The sequence below is a fragment of the Platalea leucorodia genome (genome assembly GCF_965183815.1).
Source record: "Platalea leucorodia genome assembly, contig: HAP1_HAP1_SCAFFOLD_693, whole genome shotgun sequence".
Classification (NCBI taxonomy): domain Eukaryota; kingdom Metazoa; phylum Chordata; class Aves; order Pelecaniformes; family Threskiornithidae; genus Platalea; species Platalea leucorodia.
This window is the reverse complement of record NW_028120955.1, coordinates 1-15,270: the sequence shown is the minus strand read 5'-3', so window position 1 is coordinate 15,270 and position 15,270 is coordinate 1. Positions and strand designations below refer to the sequence as shown.

The following is a 15,270-nucleotide window of genomic DNA, read 5'->3' as shown; positions in this document are numbered from 1 at the left end:
GGGGGAGGGGCAGAACCCCCCCCCAAAGGTCAGGGGTCACCGGGTGACGGGGACGTGGGGTCACCCGGGGTCACAGTGACCCCCCCGGAGGTCACCGCCCCCCCACCCCCCCGACCCCTCCCCTCCCCCCCCCCCCCCGGAGTCGGGGACCCCCCGGCCCGACCCCCCCCCCCAATAAATAAAGCGACCCCTCCCCCCCCCCGCGTATAAATTAAAAAAGAGGCAAAAAAAATCATTTACAAAAGGAAAAAAAAAGAACCAAAAAAACCCCAAGAGGCTCGGGGGGGGGGAGGGGCACCCCACGGCCCCTCCCCCCGCGGGGGGGAGGGGCTCCCGCTGCCCCCCCCCCTTTGGGGGAGGGGGTTGCACAGGGCCCCCCCCTCCCCCTTTGCACCATGGGTTGGGGGGGGGAGCCCCCCCCCCTTAGACCTGAGCCCCACCCCCACCCCGGGAGGGGGGGGAGGGGCGGGGGGGCACCCCCCAAAAATCCCCCCTCCCCCCCTCAGGCCCCTCCCCCCCAGCCCGGACCCGTATTGGGGGGGGGAGGGGCGGCTGGTTTTGGGGGGTGGGGGGAGGGGCGAGTTTTTGGTTGAATCTTGGCAAGGGGGCGCCCCCCCCCTCCCCCCAAGTGCCCCTCCCCCCCCAGCACCCCTCTCAATGCTGGGGGGCGGGGACCCCCCCCAGGGCCCCCCCTGAGTTATTGGGGGGGGGGGGCAGCCAGGACCCCCCCCTCCCCCCCTTGAGTTGCGGGGGGGGGCACTAAGACCCCCCCCAAATGGGGGGGGAGGGGCAGAGGGGTCCCCCTCCCCCCAGTTTTACCCCTCCCCCCCAGTTTTGCCCCCCCCCCTTACACAGGGACCCCCCCAGGGACCCCCAAATTGGGGGGGGAGGGGGGCAGAAAGACCCCCCCCCATCCCCCACAAAAGGGGAGGGGGGGGGCAGCAAGAGCCCCTCCCCCATCCCCCACCGTGGGGGGAGGGGCTGTGATGGGGGGGGGGCGTTTTAAATTCCTATAAATCGGTATTTTTGTATAAAAAACGGGGGGGGGGGGTTCCACCCCCCACCCCCCCCCCCCCGGTGTCCGTCTGTCCGTCCGCGCCCCGCCCCCAGCGGCTGCGGGGGGGGGGGAGGGGTGGTTTTTTTTGGGGTGATTTCTCCATGAATAAATAAAAAAAGTGTTCGTGGGGGGAGGGGCGGGGGGGCCCAGGATCCCCCTGGGCCGGGCTGGGCTCATCTGGAGCCGGGTGACGCCACCTGAAACGGGGGGGGGGGAGGGGGGGGGTCAGGGGGGACCCAGGTGACACCCAGGGGTGTCACCTCCCCCTCCCCCCCCCCCCCATGACACCTTGGGGACACGGGTGACACCTGGGGGGGGGGGGGGGTCGTGGGGACCCGTGGGGAGGGGACACGGGTGACACTGGGGTGTCCCCAGGGTGGGGGGGGTCCCCGTGTCACCATGACTCTGGGGTGGGTGGCCCTGGGCGGGTGTCCCCCTGTCAGGGTGTCCCCACGTCAGGGTGTCCCCATGTCGGGGTGTCCCCGTGTCAGGGTGTCCCCGTGTTGGGTGTCCCTGTGCGGGTGTCCCCATGTCAGGGTGTCCCTGTGTTGGGTGTCCCTGTGGGTGTCCCCGTGTCAGGGTGTCCCCACGTCAGGGTGTCCCCACGTTGGGGTGTCCCCGTGTCAGGGTGTCCCCACGTCAGGGTGTCCCCATGTCGGGTGTCCCTGCGGTTGTCCCCACATCAAGGTGTCCCCGTGCCTGTCCCCACGGGTATCCCCACCTCCGGCTGTCCCCATCATGGGTGTCCCCTCGCGGGTGTCCCCACACCCAGACACCCCTACATCGGGTGTCCCCCTTGCAGGTGTCCCTCTCACGGGTGTCCCCCTCACGGGTGTCCCCATACGGCTGTACCCACACCCAGACACCCCTACATCGGGTGTCCCCCTCACAGGTGTCCCCTCGCGGGTGTCCCCTCGCGGGTGTCCCCCTCGCGGGTGTCCCCACCCCAGGGTGTCCCCATACGGCTGTACCCACACCCAGACACCCCACCCGCGGGTGTCCCCTCGTGGGTGTCCCCTCGTGGGTGTCCCCCTCACGGGTGTCCCCTCGCGGGTGTCCCCTCGTGGGTGTCCCCTCGTGGGTGTCCCCCTCACGGGTGTCCCCTCGCGGGTGTCCCCACACCCAGACACCCCTACATCGGGTGTCCCCCTTGCAGGTGTCCCTCTCATGGGTGTCCCCTCGCGGGTGTCCCCACCCCTGGGTGTCCCCTCGCGGGTGTCCCCTCGCAGGTGTCCCCACCCCCGGGTGTCCCCTCACCAGGGTGAAGCCGTCGTAGATCTGCATCAGCTCCTCGGTCTTGTACTGCTCGAGGACGACGACGCCGTGCAGGGCCCCGCTGCGGCGCCGGGCGCAACCCTCGCAGTGCACCAGGTAGGTGTTGCGTCCGCCTGTCTCGCTCGTCACGAAGAGGATGTTGAAGACCTCCACCTGCGGAACCCGGCACCCGTGGCGACAACCGCGGCCCCGCCGCGCGCGGCCCACGAGGTTCCCGCCCGCCGCCGCCGCCGCGTTGCTGTTGTGCCAAGACCACGCCAAGACCATGGCCAAGGTCATGCCAAGACCACGGCCAAGACCACATCAAGACCATGGTCAGGGCTACACCAAGGCCATGGCCAAGACCACACCAAGGCCACACCAAGGCCAAGGCCAGGTCCATGCCAAGACCATGGCCAAGGCCACACCAAGGCCATGGCCAAGACCATGCCAAGACCACATCAAGACCATGCCAAGGCCATGCCAAGACCATGCCAAGACCATGGCCAGGGCCACACCAAGGCCATGGCCAAGACCATGCCAAGACCGTGGCCAAGACCATGGTCAGGGCTACACCAAGGCCATGGCCACGACCACACCAAGGCCAAGGCCAGGTCCACGCCAAGACCATGGCCAAGACCATGCCAAGGCCACACCAAGGCCACACCAAGGCCATGGCCAAGACCATGCCAAGACTGTGGGCAAGACCATGCCAAGACCATGGCCAGGTCCATGCCAAGACCACACCAAGGCCATGGCCAAGACCATGCCAAGACCATGGCCAAGACCATGGCCAGGGCCACACCAAGGCCATGGCCAAGAACATGACCAAGACCACACCAAGGCCATGGCCAAAGCCACACCAAGGCCATGGCCAAGAAGCCATCAAGACCACGGCCAAGACCACACCAAGGCCATGACCACGGCCCCGCCCGGGCCCCGCCCGGCCCCGCCCTCACTCACGTCGCACTCGTTGCAGTAGTAGGCGGGCTCGTCCTTCACCCGGCCCTGGTAGGCGATCTTCTTGCCGGCGCGGACCAGGCTCTCGCGCTGGACCTGGCAGTGCTTGATGGACTGCATCAGGCAGTACCTGCAACCCCCGCGCCCGTCAGCCGCCGCCGCCGCGCCCGGGGCGCCCGAGGGGCCCGCGGCACCCCCGGCCCGCGGTGGCACCCGCCTGAGGTGGCACCCGCCCTGGCCCGTGGTGGCACCAGCACCGGCCTGTGGTGGCACCGGCCCCTCCTGAGGTGGCATCAGCCCCTCCCGAGGTGGCATCGGCCCCGGCCCACGGTGGCACCGGCCCCTCCTGAGGTGGCATCGGCCCCGGCCCACGGTGGCACCCGCCCCGGCCTGTGGTGGCACTGGCCCCTCCTGAGGTGGCACTGGCCCCTCCTGAGGTGGCATCGGCCCCAGCCCGCGGTGGCACCGGCCCCTCCCGAGGTGGCACCGGCCCCTCCTGAGGTGGCATCAGCCCCAGCCTGCGGTGGCACCGGCCCCGGCCCACGGTGGCACCGGCCCCTCCTGAGGTGGCACCGGCCCCTCCTGAGGTGGCATCAGCCCCGGCCCACGGTGGCATCGGCCCCAGCGTGGTCCCAAGCCTGATGTGGCCCCGGCCCTGTCCCCACCATGGCCCTGTCCCCACTCTGTCCCTGTCCCCCCCATGGTCCCATCCCTGTCCCCACTGTGGCCCCGTCCCTGTCCCCACTGTGGTCCCATCCCCACTGTGGCCTTGTCCTCGTCCCCACTCTGTCCCTGTCCCCACCATGGTCCCATCCCTGTCCCCACTGTGGCCCTGTCCCCACTGTGGCCCCCATCCTGACGTGGCCCTGTCCCCAGGGTCCCCATCCCCGCTGTCCCCATCTCCGGTGTCCCCTGTCCCTGGTGTTCCCCCATCCCTTGTGTCCCTGTCCCTGCTGTACCCCCGTCCCTGATGTCCCCATCCCCGGTGTCCCCGTCCCCAGTGTCCCCCCCATCCCTGACGCGTCCCCGTCCCTGCTGTCCCCATCCCCGGTGTCACTGTCCCCCCATCCCTGGTGTCCCCATCCCCGTTGTCCCCGTCCCCACTGTCCCTCTGTCCCTGCTGTCCCCATCCCTGGTGTCCCCTCGTCCCTGATGTGTCCCCATCCCCGCTGTCCCTGTCCCCGCTGTCCCCGTCCCTGACACGTTCCCATCCCTGACGCATCCCCATCCCCACTGTCCCCCCATCCCCGCTGTCCCTGTCCCCGCTGTCCCCATCCCCGCTGTCCCCATCCCCAGTGTCCCTGTCCCTGACGTGTCCCCGTCCCCAGTGTCCCCATCCCTGACGTGTCCCCATCCCCGCTGTCCCTGTCCCCACTGTCCCCCCGTCCCCGCTGTCCCCGTCCCCAGTGTCCCCGTCCCCGGTGTCCCCGTCCCCGCTGTCCCCGTCCCCGCTGTCCCCATCCCCAGTGTCCCCCCATCCCCGGTGTCCCCGTCCCCGGTGTCCCCGTCCCCGCTGTCCCCATCCCCAGTGTCCCCCCATCCCCGGTGTCCCCGTCCCCGCTGTCCCCATCCCCGGTGTCCCCGTCCCCGCTGTCCCCGTCCCCGCTGTCCCCATCCCCAGTGTCCCCGTCCCCAGTGTCCCCATCCCCGCTGTCCCCATCCCTGCTGTCCCCATCCCCAGTGTCCCCCCATCCCCGGTGTCCCCGTCCCCGGTGTCCCCGTCCCCGCTGTCCCCATCCCCAGTGTCCCCCCATCCCCGGTGTCCCCGTCCCCGCTGTCCCCATCCCCGGTGTCCCCGTCCCCGCTGTCCCCGTCCCCGCTGTCCCCATCCCCAGTGTCCCCATCCCCAGTGTCCCCGTCCCCGCTGTCCCCGTCCCCGCTGTCCCCATCCCCAGTGTCCCCCCATCCCCGGTGTCCCCGTCCCCGCTGTCCCCATCCCCAGTGTCCCCCCATCCCCGCTGTCCCCGTCCCTACTGTCCCCATCCCCGGTGTCCCCATCCCCAGTGTCCCCCCATCCCCACTGTCCCCCCGTCCCCGCTGTCCCCATCCCCGGTGTCCCCATCCCCAGTGTCCCCCCATCCCCCCTGTCCCCCCGTCCCCGCTGTCCCCATCCCCAGTGTCCCCCCATCCCCCCTGTCCCCGTCCCCGCTGTCCCCGTCCCCGCTGTCCCCGTCCCCGCGCTCACTTGATCATCTTGTAGAGGTCGGGGTCGCTGATCTTGACGGTGCGGGCGACGTTCCAGGAGACGTGGATCATGGGGACGATGGACTTGACGTTCTTCACCTCGTTCCACTCGTAGCGCTCCAGGGCCAGCTGGTACTGGTAGGCTGGGGAGGGGACAACGGGGACAGCGGGGACGTCAGGGCCACCGCGCCACCCCTGCCCCGTTGGGTGGCCCCAGGGCTCGGCGGGTGTCCCCCCGTCGTGGTCACCAGAGTGCCACCGGCGGTGCGTCCTGCCGCAGCCGTGTCGTGTCCCCTCCCCGTGTCCGTGTCCCCTCCCCGTGTCCCCCCGCCATGTCCCCTCCCCGTGTCCGTGTCCCCTCCCTGTGTCCCCTCTCCGTGTCCCCCCACCATGTCCCCTCCCCGTGTCCCCTCCCCATGTCTGTGTCCCCTCCCCGTGTCCCCTCCCCGTGTCCCCTCCCCATGTCCCCTCCCCGTGTCCCCTCCCCGTGTCCCCCCACCATGTCCCCTCCCCGTGTCCGTGTCCCCTCCCCGTGTCCCCCCACCATGTCCCCTCCCCATGTCCCCTCCCTGTGTCCCCTCCCCGTGTCTGTGTCCCCTCCCCGTGTCCCCTCCCCGTGTCCCCTCCCCATGTCCCCCCACCATGTCCCCTCCCCGTGTCCGTGTCCCCTGCTCTGTGTCCCCCTCTGTGTCCGTGCCACGTCCCCCTGCCCTGTCCTCCCCCCACGTCCGGGCTGTGTCCCCTCCTGTCCCCCCCCGCCATGTCCCTGCCATGTCCCCGTGTCCCCCCGTGTCCCCTCTGTGTCCCTGCTGTGTCCCCCCCATGTCCCCGCCCTGTCCCTGCCCTGTCCCCCCATGTCCCCCTCGTGTCCCCATGTCCCCGTGTCCCTGTGTCCCCCTGTGTCCCCGTGTCCCCCTCGTGTCCCCGTGTCCCCTGTCCCCCCGGGTCCCGCCATGTCCCCGTGTCCCCTGTGTCCCCGTGTCCCCCTGTGTCCCCCGTGTCCCCCTGTCCCCCCATGTCCCCCCATGTCCCCATGTCCCCCATGTCCCAATGTCCCCCCATGTCCCCCTCATGTCCCCATGTCCCCCCATGTCCCCGTGTCCCCCCATGTCCCCGTGTCTCCCCATGTCCCCCCATGCCCCCCGTGTCCCCCCACGTCCCCATCCCCCCATGTCCCCCGTGTCCCTCCATGTCCCCCCGTGTCCCCCGTGTCCCCATGTCCCCCTCGTGTCCCCATGTCCCCCTGTGTCCCCGTGTCCCCCCATGTCCCCATGTCCCCCTGTGTCCCCATGTCCCCCCATGCCCCCCATGTCCCCATGTCCCCGTGTCCCCCCATGTCCCCCATCCCCCCATGTCCCCGTGTCCCCATGTCCCTGTCGTGTCCCCATGTCCCCCGTGTCCCTGTCCCCCCCCGTGTCCCCCCGTGTCCCCGTGTCCCCCCGCGCACCGGTGAGGGGCCCGACGTTCCAGGCGATGTTGTTGCACCAGCCGGTGGCCTGCACCCAGTGCACGGTGCCGGCGTTGATCCACACCAGGTCGCCGGGCCGCTGGACGAAGCGGTACACCGGGATGTTGGAGCGGTACAGGTCCTCCAGGATGGGCCACCACGAGCCCGTCAGGTAGTCCACGCCGTGCCTGATGGGGGGGCGGGGTCAGGAGAGGCCACGCCCACCACCGGGCCACGCCCAGACCCCGTATCCCCCCCTTTGCACTGCTGGCCCCGCTGCCCTTGCCTGCTCTGGCCACGCCCACTGGCCCTAGCCACGCCCACTGCTCCCAGCCACACCCACCGCCCATAGCCACGCCCACTAGCCAACCACGCCCGTAACACTTTAGCCACGCCCACTGGCCCCGCCCCCGCAGGCACCGGGGCCACCCCCACGCCGCTGCAGGTAGTGGTTATGGAGGGGCTGGCCACGCCCCCCCCGCGCTTGGCCACGCCCCCGGTCACAGACCACGCCCCACCCTGCCTGCTCTGGCCACGCCCACATGGTTCTTGGCCACGCCCCCTCTGGCATCAGAAGGCGGGGCTGCTGGCCCCTCCCACCTCTAGCCAGGCCCCTTCCATTGACCACGCCCCTTAACGACCACGCCCTCTCGTTGGCCACGCCCATTCATATGGCCACGCCCCCTCCAGCAGCAGAAGGCGGAGCCGCTCCCCCAGCAGTGCTGCCATGCCCCGCCCTTAGCCCCGCCCCACCCTTAACCACGCCCCTGTCATTGACCACGCCCCTTTCTATGACCACACCCCCTCCCTGACCACGCCCCTCCCCTTGGCCACACCCCCCCTGCAGCAGAAGGCCGCTCCCCCAGCAGCGTTCCCACCCCCCTGCCCCCCACTAGCCCCGCCCCCTTCGCCCCAAACCCCGCCCCCTTTTGCCTCCAGGCCACGCCCCCTCCCCGGGCCACGCCCCCTCCCCGGGCCCCGCCCTCACTTGTCGCAGAAGGCGGAGATGGTCTCCCAGTAGTGCTCATGGACGGCGAACCACTCGCAGTCCCCGGGGCCGATGTTGATGTTGACGGAGCAGAAGTTGTTGTTCTCCTGGTGGCCTGGGGGGGGACAGGCGGTCACCGTCACCGTCACCGTCACCGCCACCCCGGCCCCCTCCCACCGGCGGTACCACCACCCCACGCGAGCCTGGAGGGTGGTGACGCCCTGATGGCTGTGCTCAGGGTGGTGTCCCCACCGTTGTCACCCTCCCGGCGTCACCCGTGGTGTCCCCTCCCACCGACTGTACCAACACCCTCAGTAAGGCCGGAGGGTGGTGACACCGTGCTGGCTGTGCTCGGCGCGGTGTCCCCTCAGCCACACGCGTGTCCCCGGTGCCACCCTCAGTGTCCCCCCCCGACGTCACCCGCCCGGTGTCACCCGTGTCCCCTCCCACCGACTGTACCAACACCCTCAGTAAGGCCGGAGGGTGGTGACACCGTGCCGGGTGTGCTCGGCGCGGTGTCCCCTCAGCCACAGGCGTGTCCCAGTGCCACCCTCAGTGTCCCCATGGATGTCACCCGCCCGGTGTCACCCGTAGTGTCCCCGTGTCTCCTCCCACCGACTGTACCAACACCCTCTGTAAGGCTGGAGGGTGGTGACGCCCTCATGGGTGTGCTCAGCGCGGTGTCCCCCCAGCCACAGCCGTGTCCCCGGTGCCACCCTCAGTGTCACCCCCCGATGTCCCCATGGATGTCACACCCCGGTGTCACCCATAGTGTCCCCGTGTCCCCTCCCACCGACTGTACCAACACCCCACGCAAGCCCGGAGGGTGGTGACACCGTGCCGGGTGTGCTCGGCGCGGTGTCCCCTCAGCCACAGGCGTGTTCCCGGTGCCACCCTCAGTGTCCCCCCCCGACGTCACCCGCCCGGTGTCACCCGTGTCTCCTCCCACCGACTGTACCAACACCCTCCGTAAGGCTGGAGGGTGGTGACGCCCTCATGGGTGTGCTCGGCGCGGTGTCCCCTCAGCCACAGGCGTGTCCCCGGTGCCACCCTCAGTGTCCCCCCCCGACGTCACCCGCCCGGTGTCACCCGTGTCTCCTCCCACCGGCTGTACCAACACCCCACGCAAGCCCGGAGGGTGGTGACACCGTGCCGGGTGTGCTCGGCGCGGTGTCCCCCCAGCCACAGGCGTGTCCCAGTGCCACCCTCAGTGTCCCCCCCCGACGTCACCCGCCCGGTGTCACCCGCGCCGCCCCGCTCACCGGGTGTGCGGCTCCCCGGCACCTTCATGTACAGCTGGACGGTGTTCATGCCCAGGATGGTGTGGCCGACGTGGCTCAGCATGTTCCCCGTGGAGGACACCCGCATGAAGGCCGGCAGCTTCAGCAGCTCCTGCAGCTGCGGCTTCCACCTGCCGGAGGGGGCGGGGCATCAGGGGGCGGGGCATCGGGGGGCGGGGCATCGGGGGGCGGGGCATCGGGGGTGGGGCATTGGGGGGCGGGGCATCGGGGGTGGGGCATTGGGGGCGGGGCACCCGTGGGGTGTGGCAGCCGTGGGAGCCGGCACCCGTGGGATGAGGTACCCGTGGGACGTGGTACCCGTGGGACGCACCCCTGGACACCCCCCGCGTCACCCATGGGTGCCCCTGACCCACGGCACAGCACCCATGGGTGCTCCCCATCACCCGTGGGACCCACAGCACAGCACCCACGGGTGCCCCGACCCACGGCACAGCACCCATGGGTGCTCCCCATCACCCGTGGGACCCACAGCACAGCCCCCGGCACCCATGGGTGCCTGTGACCCACAGCACAGCCCCCAGACCCCCGCCGTCACCCATGGGTGCCCCTGACCCACAGCACAGACCCCTCAGACTCCCCCCGTCACCCATGGGTGTCCATGACCCAGGGCACAGCACCCACGGGTGCCCCCCATCACCCACGGGACCCCCAGCGCAGAACCCATGGGTGCCCCCCATCACCCACGGGACCCCCAGCGCAGCACCCACGGGTGCCCCGACCCACGGCACAGCACCCATGGGTGCCCGTGACCCCCAGCACAGCACCCACGGGTGCCCCGACCCACGGCACAGCACCCATGGGTGTCCGTGACCCACAGCACAACACCCCTGGGTGCCTCGACCCAGGGCACAGCACCCACGGGTGCCCCCCATCACCCACGGGACCCCCAGCGCAGCACCCACGGGTGCCCCGACCCACGGCACAGCACCCACGGGTGCCCCCCATCACCCACGGGACCCCCAGCGCAGCACCCATGGGTGCCCTGACCCACAGCATAACACCCATGGGTGTCCATGACCCAGGGCACAGCACCCACGGGTGCCCCCCATCACCCACGGGTGCCCCCTCACCTCTTGGCGTCCGAGAGGTCGATGTTGGTGCCGAACTTGATGATCTGGTGGGATTTCTGGTCGGGGGTGCTGGGGGGGACACGGGGTCACGGGGGGACGGGGGACACGGGCGCGTCCCCAAGGGGGGGCACCTCCCCCCCCCCCCCCCCCAGTGCGCGGAGACGGGGGCACCCCCGGGGGCACCCCGGGGCTCTGGGGACCCCCCGGGGACACAGGGACCCCCTGGGGACACAGGAACACCCCAGGGACACCTTGGGGACACCCTGGGGACACAGAGACCCCCCCGGTGACATGGGGACACCCTGGGGACACCCTGGGGACACTGAGACCCCCCCAGTGGCACAGGGACCCCCTGGGGACCCCCTGGGGACACAGATACCCCCCCAGTGACATGGGGACACCCTGGGGACGCCCTGGGGACACCAGGACACCCCCCCTGGTGACATGGGGACACCCTGGGGACACCCTGGGGACACTGAGACCCCCCCCAGTGGCACAGGGACCCCCTGGGGACACCTTGGGGACACCAGGACCCCCCCTGTGACACAGGGACCCCCTGGGGACACAGTGACACCCTGGGGACACCTTGGTGACACAGTGACACCCTGGGGACACTGAAACCCCCCCAGTGACACAGGGACCCCCTGGGGACACAGTGACACCCTGGGGACACCGGGACCCCCCCCCCCGGTGACACGGGGACCCCCTGGGGACACAGTGACACCCTGGGGACACCGGGACCCCCCCCCCCCGGTGACACGGGGACCCCCTGGGGACACAGTGACACCCTGGGGACACCGGGACCCCCCCCCCGGTGACACGGGGACCCCCTGGGGACACAGTGACACCCTGGGGACACCGGGACCCCCCCCCCCCGGTGACACGGGGACCCCCTGGGGACACAGTGACACCCTGGGGACACCGGGACCCCCCCCCCCAGTGACACGGGGACCCCCTGGGGACACAGTGACACCCTGGGGACACCGGGACCCCCCCCCCCGGTGACACGGGGACCCCCTGGGGACACAGTGACACCCTGGGGACACCGGGACCCCCCCCCCCGGTGACACGGGGACCCCCTGGGGACACAGTGACACCCTGGGGACACCGGGACCCCCCCCCCCGGTGACACGGGGACCCCCTGGGGACACAGTGACACCCTGGGGACACCGGGACCCCCCCCCCCGGTGACACGGGGACCCCCTGGGGACACAGTGACACCCTGGGGACACCGGGACCCCCCCCCCCCGGTGACACGGGGACCCCCTGGGGACACAGTGACACCCTGGGGACACCGGGACCCCCCCCCCCGGTGACACGGGGACCCCCTGGGGACCCCTTGGGGCCGCGGCGGGTGGGGGGAGGTGACAGGTGACAGGACCCCGCGGTGGCCCCGGGGCAGGCGGGGGGGGCCCTACCTGGGGGGCGGCTCCGTGGTGCTGTCGGGCTCCTCCGCCTCCTCGTCCTCGCTGTCCTTGTCCTCCTGCCCGGGGACGTCACCTCAGCGCCCCGGGGACACCGGGGACACCCAGGGGCACCCAGGGGACACCCAGGGGACACCGGGGACACCCCAGGGACACCGGGGACACCAGGGACAGGAGGGGACACCGGGACACCCAGGGGACACCGGGGACACCAGGGACAAGAGGGGACACCCAGGGGACACCAGGGACACCAGGGACAGGAGGGGACACCCAGGGGACACCCAGGGACACCAGGGGACACCGGGGACACCAGGGACAAGAGGGGACACCCAGGGGACACCAGGGACACCAGGGACAGGAGGGGACACCCAGGGGACACCCAGGGACACCAGGGGACACCGGGGACACCAGGGACAGGAGGGGACACCCCAGGGACGGGAGGGGACACCCAGGACACTGGGGACACCAGGGGACACCCCGGGCAGGACACCACCCCCTCCCCGCGCTGTCCCCATGTCCCCATCCCCCCCTTGTCCCCATTCCCCTCATCCCTCCCATCCCCCCCATCCCCCCCATCCCCCCCGTGTCCCCATCCCCCCATCCCCCCCGTGTCCCCATCCCCCCCATCCCCCCCATGTCCCCATCCCCCCATCCCCCCCGTGTCCCCATCCCCCCGTGTCCCCATGTCCCCCATCCCCCCCATCCCCCCCATCCCCCCCATGTCCCCCTTGTCCCCATCCCCCCCATGTCCCCCATGTCCCCCATGTCCCCCATCCCCCCTGTGTCCCCTATCCCCCCCATCCCCCCCATCCCCCCGTGTCCCCATCCCCCCCATGTCCCCATTCCCCTCATCCCCCCATCCCCCCTGTGTCCCCCATCCCCCCCATCCCCCCCGTGTCCCCTATCCCCCCCATCCCCCATCCCCCCCGTGTCCCCTATCCCCCCTATCTCCCCCATGTCCCCATGTCCCCCATCCCCCATGTCCCCCATCCCCCCCCCCCGTGTCCCCCCCCCGCCCCGCCCCCGCCCACCTGCAGGGACTCCTGGAAGGAGGAGGCCTGGTACTGGGCGTACTTGGCGATGGTGGTGTGGGAGCGGCTGCTCTCGCAGGGCCACACCTGGCGGGTGCCCGACAGGTCCCAGTTCTGGTCCGAGGGCTGCTGCACCTGGGTGCGCACCTCCACCGCGTGCTCCCCGCTGGCCTCCACCAGCGTCTTGGTGCTGAACAGCCCCAGGTCTGGGGGGGGGCGGGGGGGGGGGTCCCATGGGTGGGGGTCCCATGGGTGGGGGGGGTCCCATAGGGATGGGGATGGGGGCACCCATGGGGATGGGGATGGGGATGGGGGCACCCATGGGGATGGGGGCACCCATGGGGATGGGGATGGGGCCTCCACCAGCGTCTTGGTGCTGAACAGCCCCAGGTCTGGGGGGGGAGGGGCAGTGGGGGGGGGGGGCCCGTGGGTGGGGGTCCCATGGGTGGGGGGGTCCCATAGGGATGGGGATGGGGGCACCCATGGGGATGGGGCCTCCACCAGCGTCTTGGTGCTGAACAGACCCAGGTCTGGGGGGGGGCGGGGGGGGGGGGGGTCCCATGGGTGGGGGGCCCGTGGGTGGGGGGGGTCCCATGGGGACGGGGATGGGGGCACCCATGGGGATGGGGCCTCCAGCAGCGTCTTGGTGCTGAACAGACCCAGGTCTGGGGGGAGGGGCAGTGGGGGGGGGGGGCCGTGGGTGGGGGTCCCATGGGTGGGGGGGGTCCCATGGGTGGGGGGGGTCCCATGGGGATGGAGACACCCATGGGGATGGGGATGGGGCCTCCACCAGCGTCTTGGTGCTGAACAGACCAAGGTCTGGGGGGGGGCGGGGGGGGGGGGGGTCCCATGGGTGGGGGTCCCATGGGTGGGGGGGGTCCCATAGGGATGGGGATGGGGATGGGGATGGGGCCTCCAGCAGCGTCTTGGTGCTGAACAGACCCAGGTCTGGGGGGGAAGGGCAGTGGGGGGGGGGGGCAGTGGGTGGGGGGGGCCCGTGGGTGGGGGGGGTCCCGTGGGTGGGGGGTCCCATGGGTTTGGGGGGGCTCCCCATGGGTGCAGAGGTCCCATGGGGGGGGCAGGGATGGGGGCAGGGGGGCTCCCCATGGGTCAGGGGGGCTCCCCCTGGGCTTGGGGGGGCTCCCCCCGGGTGGGGGGGTCCCCCGTGGGTCTGGGGGTATCCCACGGGTTTGGGGGGGCTCCCCACGAGCGGGGGGGGCTCCCCACGGGTGCAGGGGGTCCCATGGGGGGGGCAGGGACGGGGGCAGGGACGGGGGCAGGGGGTTTCCCCACGGGGATTAGGGGCTCCCCCGGGTTTGGGGGGGCTCCCCACGAGTGGGGGGGTCCCCCGTGGGTCTGGGGGGGGTCCCATGGATTTGGGGGGGTTCCCCACGGGTATGGGGGTCCCATGGGGGGGGCAGGGACGGGGGCAGGGACGGGGGCAGGGGGTTTCCCCACGGGGATTAGGGGCTCCCCCCGGGTTTGGGGGGCTCCCCCCGGGTGGGGGGGTCCCCCGTGGGTCTGGGGGGGGTCCCATGGATTTGGGGGGGTTCCCCACGGGTATGGGGGTCCCATGGGGGGGGCAGGGACGGGGGCAGGGACGGGGGCAGGGGTTTCCCCACGGGGATTAGGGGCTCCCCCCGGGTTTGGGGGGGCTCCCCCCGGGTGGGGGGGCTCCCCCCGGGTTTGGGGGGGCTCCCCCCGGGTGGGGGGGCTCCCCCCGGGTTTGGGGGGGCCCCGGGGGGGGCACTCACTGAGGCGCAGGGAGCCGGCCAGCCCCCGGATGACGGTGATGGGGTTCTTGGGGTCGGTGCAGAACTGGAGCAGGACGGGGAGAAGGCGTCCCGCTTGCTCTCCAGCTGGGCGGGGACAGCGGGCGGCCAATCAGAGCCCGGCCCCGCCCGCCCCGGCAGCCAATCGCAACCCGCCGGCCCCGCCCGCCGGCCAAGCGGGAAGCGGCAGGCCGCGGGCGGGGCCGAGCGGAGGGCGGCGGCCAATGGGAGCCGGGTAAAACCTGCCCCCCCCCCCCCCATCTGCCCGCTGGCCAATCAGCAGCGGGGTTCCGCCTGTGGGCCAATCAGGACGGGGATGGCCTGGGGGATCCCCCCCCCACCCGCCGGCCAATCAGCATTGGGATGGCCTGGCCCACCCGCCAATCAGGATGGGGATGGCCTGGCCCGTTAGCCAATCAGCACGGGGACACCCAATCAACCAATCAGGGCTGGGATGGCCTGGGGAATCCCCCCACCTGCCGGCCAATCAGGACGGGGATGGCCTGGCCCATCGGCCAATCAGCACTGGGACACCCTGGCCCACCGGCCAATCAGGATGGGGATGCCCTGGCCCCTTAGCCAATCAGCACAGGAACACCCAATCAACCAATCAGGGCGGGGATGGCCTGGGGAATCCCCCCACCCGCCGGCCAATCAGGATGGGGATGCCCTGGTCCCTTAGCCAATCAGCACAGGGACACCCAATCAACCAATCAGGGCGGGGATGGCCTGGGGAATCCCCCACCCGCCGGCCAATCAGCACCAGGATCCCCTGGGGAACC

At 71.6% G+C, this 15,270-nt stretch overlaps 1 protein-coding gene across 1 annotated transcript; it reads right to left on the bottom strand.

Annotated features, from left to right (window-relative positions):
- Positions 1-1,088: 1,088 nt before the first annotated feature.
- On the bottom strand, positions 1,089-15,000 carry LOC309604083 (lysine-specific demethylase 6B-like; the record flags this gene model as incomplete). The annotated part of the gene is given in 13 exon segments (XM_082339002.1): positions 1,089-1,254; positions 2,315-2,485; positions 3,275-3,401; positions 5,457-5,598; positions 6,903-7,090; positions 7,891-8,005; positions 9,153-9,301; positions 10,262-10,330; positions 11,680-11,744; positions 12,717-12,922; positions 14,471-14,551; positions 14,554-14,575; positions 14,965-15,000. Coding segments are annotated over 13 exon segments (1,395 nt in total). The 3' UTR covers positions 1,089-1,230.
- Between the last annotated feature and the right edge of the window lie 270 nt (positions 15,001-15,270).